A 5,245-nucleotide genomic window follows, 5' to 3' on the forward strand; every position below is an offset into this window, starting at 1 on the left:
CCTTATTAATAAGGTAATATTTTTAACTGAGTTTCAGAAAATTCTTAATAAACATTTAACTAGAATATATCTGGATTTTGACCATTGTGAGTTTTCTATCATGCTATGTCTTTTCAATATAAAGATGCACTTCTTTTTAATTGAGGAAAGCTTTCTTGAGTGAATTATAAGTTCAAGCATTTATTCCCTTCTTTAAAAAAATTTACTTTTTCCAGAAAGTCTAATTATTATATGATATAATATAATATAGTATCCCTGGGTTGGGAAGATCCCCTGGAGAAGGGAAAGGCTACCTACTCCAGTATTCTGGCCTGGAGAATTCCATGGAACTGTCTGTGAAAATACAGTCCATGGGGTGGCAAAGAGTCGGACATGACTGAGCGACTTTCTCATATATATATATATAAAATAACCTGTTTTTTCTCTCTAAACTTTAAAAATTCTCTTTGCTTTTGTTTCTTTTTGTTTACTTTTCCTATTGTATCCTTTATGTCCCCTATTGAATTTTTCTATGATGTCTCTTTGTGTTTCAACTTAAGAAAACGGTTTGCTTTCTTCTTCTTTCCTGGGTTATGCTAGCTCAAAATCTATCTCTTCTGGTTGTTAAGCCATCTTTTCCTCCTGCTAATCAGCTTTGTTGTTTGTTTCCACCTCTTCTTGTTAATATCTCTGTATGAATGCCAGGCCAGTTCCTTTCAAACTGCTTATTACTGAATGAGCTGGCTGGACCAGTAAGTTTGGAGTGCAGGGTAGAGATGGAAGCATATTTTTACATCCTTTAAAACCAAAAAACTGTCAACTTATCTGATACTAGCAAGATAGATGGTTTTGACCAAATATGGGTCCCTCTAGCTCTCTAAACAAAACCACATCAAGGATGGCTTTTGCTAGCTTGCTACTCCAATTTCCATGTGCCCTGCTATAAACAAGGGATTTATAGCCCCCCACCTTTAGGAAGTTCAATTTAAGTTTGGTTACCACCGAGCATTCTCAACATTTCATGTTTTTACCTTTCTCTTCTTTCCATGTAGCTTTTGCCAGATCTTAACCTGCTTAAATAGCCTTTACCTGTATTTTGTTGCCCAGATATACCTGTCTTCTTAGTTTTGCTTAATGCTAGGTGAAGCTGTATGGATAGAAGTGTGTTTACGTTTTATTTCCTTGTTGCTTTTGTATTTGGTTTCCATATAATACACCTATTGGCAAGAACGTGTTGGCCAGAAGATAAAAGCATGGCTAAGTCCCAGCGGCAGCTTTTGTTTCTCACAAAAATTAATAAGTTGGCATTCTGACTTCATCTATTATTCCTTAAATTGCTTGATTAATGTGATTTATTTGGAACTTACTTCTTACATAAATGAATTTATTCTTGTTCAGTTATGAACCTAGAATGCTATGGTTTATAATAAATATTATATTATTAAATAACAAGCAATGCCCAATATACTACTTTGATCACGTTAAAACACATATTGGGGTTTTGTTATAGAAATAAATTCTGCTCCAAGAAAAGAATAATAAATGTAACTAAACTAACGTTGCCAAATTATAGAATGTTTTGCCTGGCTCCTTTAGTCACATCATTCTTTCCTCCTTCACCTTGTTTATGAACATTAACTAGTATGCTATGTATTCTTTTGGGTGTTTAAGCTTTTTAAATTCCACTGAGGTTTTACTGAAGTGTTTATGTTGATGTACACTAGAGTCTTATGTATGTTTAATATGACCTCAAATTTTCCATTATCATCTCCCAGCAGGAACTTGGCAAGGTTATATCCATAAGACTTCACTATTTAGAAACATATCATATTCCAAATTTGTATTCTTTCTTTTTTTTAAAGTAACAATAAAAGCTATTAGAATATCTTAACCTTGATATTAATAAATACAATCTAATTCAAAAGTCAGAAAAAATTGAGATAACTTAATAGACTATCTTTGCTTTTCAATCACTGAGTTAGTAAAAGGTATATTTAAAAGTATGTGTTTGGTTAGATGACAGATTTTAAAAAATTAACATCTAAAAATTATTCCAAATAATGATGAAATATTCAAAGAGCTGGCAGATACAAGTTCCTATATTCTATTTAAAAGCACTTTGATCTGGATGGTGAATTACATTCCAACTAAACAAATAACAGGGTTTCCCTGGTGACTCAATGGAAAAGAATTCTCCTGCCAATGCAGGAGATGTGAATTCAATCCCTGGGTCGGGAAGATCCTCTTGAGAAGGAAATGGCAACCCACTCCAGTTTTCTCACTTAGGAAACCCTATGGACAGAAGACCTTGCAGGCTACAGTCCATGGGGCTGCAAGAGTTGGACATGACTTAGTGACTAAACAGCAACAGCAACAAAAAAGTAACAGATTAATGAATCAGACAAAAACACAAAGAGAAAGCTAAGCTTCGGAAGTTAAACATTATTAAGAGGAAGACTTCTAAAAACTGAAATAAAAAAGAAAAACAAACAACAAGAATTTATTACCTTCAGGTCGGTACTGTGCAACAATTGTGACAGCTTGGCCAGCATTTTTTAAAGCAGCTGCTGCCTGCTCATGGCTGGCAGTTCTGAGGTCAACACTGTTTACCTGTTAAGTCAAATCAAATATTAAATTAGAAAGAAAACCATCATACTAAATAGAAATCACAATTGCCTGTTAAGAAGGCATAGATTAAAAAAATTACTTGCAATTATTTTATGACTAAAGTATTTTTCTTATTCTGATTTACTAAAAATATATTGCACAGTAACTACTATCAATCAAAACATTTTTATTCACTAAAAATACTATGTTTACTGTCAAGTGAACAAAACCAAAACACTTCCCCCTAGGTTTCTAGAAGGCTATCAATCTCTTAAGAAGTGTCCCTTAGTTTGACAACCTGAAAAGTCAAAAGTGTCGTCATTTTGTACATTTCATTTCACTAGTAACTCAAACAATGCAAAGGAAATTCATTTTGTTTATAGCATCATTTCAAATCCCATCATATTTTCAATATTATTAATCTCAATTTCAATTCTCTTCCTTTCTTTCCTAAACTAAACCTTCTATTCTTTTGGAGTAACTGGAAAGCAATAACTTCAAGTACTAAAAGAGCTCAGATCTCACAGACTGACATTAAATACAATAAATGAGCAAAACGACATTCTTTTCTTTTTTAACACGGGGACCTTCCTTGGGTGAGGTGATCAATCCCACTCCAGAAGAATAGGCAACTTAATTCTTCTTTCTGAAAGGCTGCCAGTACCTAGTACACTGCATGGCATACTACCTTTAGAGACTGAAACTTTTACACTACAAGAAAAACTTAACAGGACATTGATGTGAGCATTAGACTTAAATGTAATTAATTTAAATATTTAAGTTGGCCTTCTCCCCTAAGAACCATCAATGAATAAAATACAGCAATGTTTGGGACCTTTAATGAATACTTTCGGAAAGGAAGAGAAACTATCATGCAATTTTTATATGAAAGTTTGTTTCCTCAACATCTAATTTAAAACTTGTTAAAAGTTACACACCAATTTTGTAAAATTTGACTACAGCCCAGAAATTTCTGGGATGTAAAGAACATTTAAAACAGTGAAGACCTGATGTTTTATATTATCTATAAAGGATATCACTAAGTAACTAAGTTAATACGTGCACACACCTTTCGAATGAAAATCAAGACACAAAAACCTTAATCTAAACGAATGTAACATATCGTGGTTTTATTAGAGAATATCTCTAGCTAAAAGCCATAAAAAACTCAACACAATGTATAAATAGCTTTACATTGAACATAAAATCCTAATTCTAGCAGAAAAAATTAGAGAAGAAATATAAAAGGTAGACAAACTTTCAAAGATTGTTGTATAAAATATTATAATTTTTAATGAATTATTCCTGAGCATCAAAGTCTTTGCCTACAGAAACAATCTGAAGACAACCAACATAGATTGAAAACAGAATAATTTGTTAACAAGATTACAAATTTAAAATGTTCCTAAATAATGCCAAACATTTTAATGTAAAACATTATCAAGGATATCTTAGAAGAAATCTTGCTACTGAGAGGCACACAGTGGTCATTAAAACAAAACAAAAAAAACACACCACTTAAAAATATGGAGATATAATTTATATAAAATCGACATTTTTCAAGTTTAGTGTTTTTGTGGTTTTTAGTACAGTCACAAGTATTGTAATCATCACCATGATTCAGATCCAAAACATGTTCATCAGATCCTCCAAACCCCACTACCTATTAGCATTCTTTCCCCTCTTCCCTCTCCTCTTAGACCCTGGTAACCCCTACTCTACTTTCTAAGAATTTGTCTGTTCTGTACACTTAAAATAAAATAAATATTATAACATGTGGCTACTTCTGTTTGGCTTCTTTACGTAGCTTGTTTCCACAGCTCATCCTTGATTTACTACATCATTACTTATTATAGCTGAATCATATACTTTATTGTATGGATATTCCATATTTTATTTATCTATATTGTTAATTTAAAACAACTGAACTGAAATGGACTGGAATGGGTAAAATTAACTCGGATGACCATTATATCTACTACTGCAGGCAGGAATCCCTCAGAAGAAATGGAGCAGCCATCATGATCAACAAGAGTCCGAAATGCAGTACTTGGATGCAATCTCAAAAACGACAGAATGATCTCTGTTTGTTTCCAAGGCAAACCATTCAATATCACAGTAACCCAAGTCTATGCCCCAACCAGTAACGCTGAAGAAGCTGAAGTTGAACGGTTCTATGAAAACCTACAAGACCTTTTAGAACACACACCCAAAAAAGATGTCCTTTTCATTATAGGGGACTGGAATGCAAAAGTAGGAAGTCAAGAAACACCTGGAGTAACAGGCAAATTTGGCCTTGGAATATGGAAAGAAGCAGGGCAAAGACTAACAGAGTTTTGCCAAGAAAATGCACTGGTCATAACAAACACCCTCTTCCAACAACACAAGAGAAGACTCTATACATGGACATCACCAGATGGTCAACACCGAAATCAGACTGATTATATTCTTTGCAGCCAAAGATGGAGAAGCTCTATGCAGTCAGCAAAAACAAGACCAGGAGCTGACTGTGGCTCAGACCATGAACTCCTTATTGCCAAATTCAGACTTAAATTGAAGAAAGTAGGGAAAACCACTAGACCATTCAGGTATGACCTAAATCAAATCCCTTATGATTACACAGTGGAAGTGAGAAATATATTTAAGGGCCTAGATCTGA

General features: G+C 33.6%; 1 protein-coding gene across 6 annotated transcripts in view; it reads right to left on the reverse strand.

Annotated features, from left to right (window-relative positions):
- The window catches only part of DLG1 (discs, large homolog 1 (Drosophila)), a 275,289-nt gene that overhangs the window by 62,474 nt on the left and 207,570 nt on the right, over window positions 1–5,245 (reverse strand). For all 6 annotated transcript variants that reach the window (XM_010834376.1, XM_010834377.1, XM_010834380.1 and 3 more), the window contains one exon: window positions 2,487–2,589. In XM_010834376.1, the coding sequence (XP_010832678.1) occupies window positions 2,487–2,589 (103 nt within the window). The remainder of the gene's footprint in view (window positions 1–2,486; window positions 2,590–5,245) is intronic.

The sequence above is a fragment of the Bison bison genome, unplaced genomic scaffold (assembly GCF_000754665.1).
Source record: "Bison bison bison isolate TAMUID 2011002044 unplaced genomic scaffold, Bison_UMD1.0 scf7180017864032, whole genome shotgun sequence".
NCBI classification, from domain to species: domain Eukaryota; kingdom Metazoa; phylum Chordata; class Mammalia; order Artiodactyla; family Bovidae; genus Bison; species Bison bison.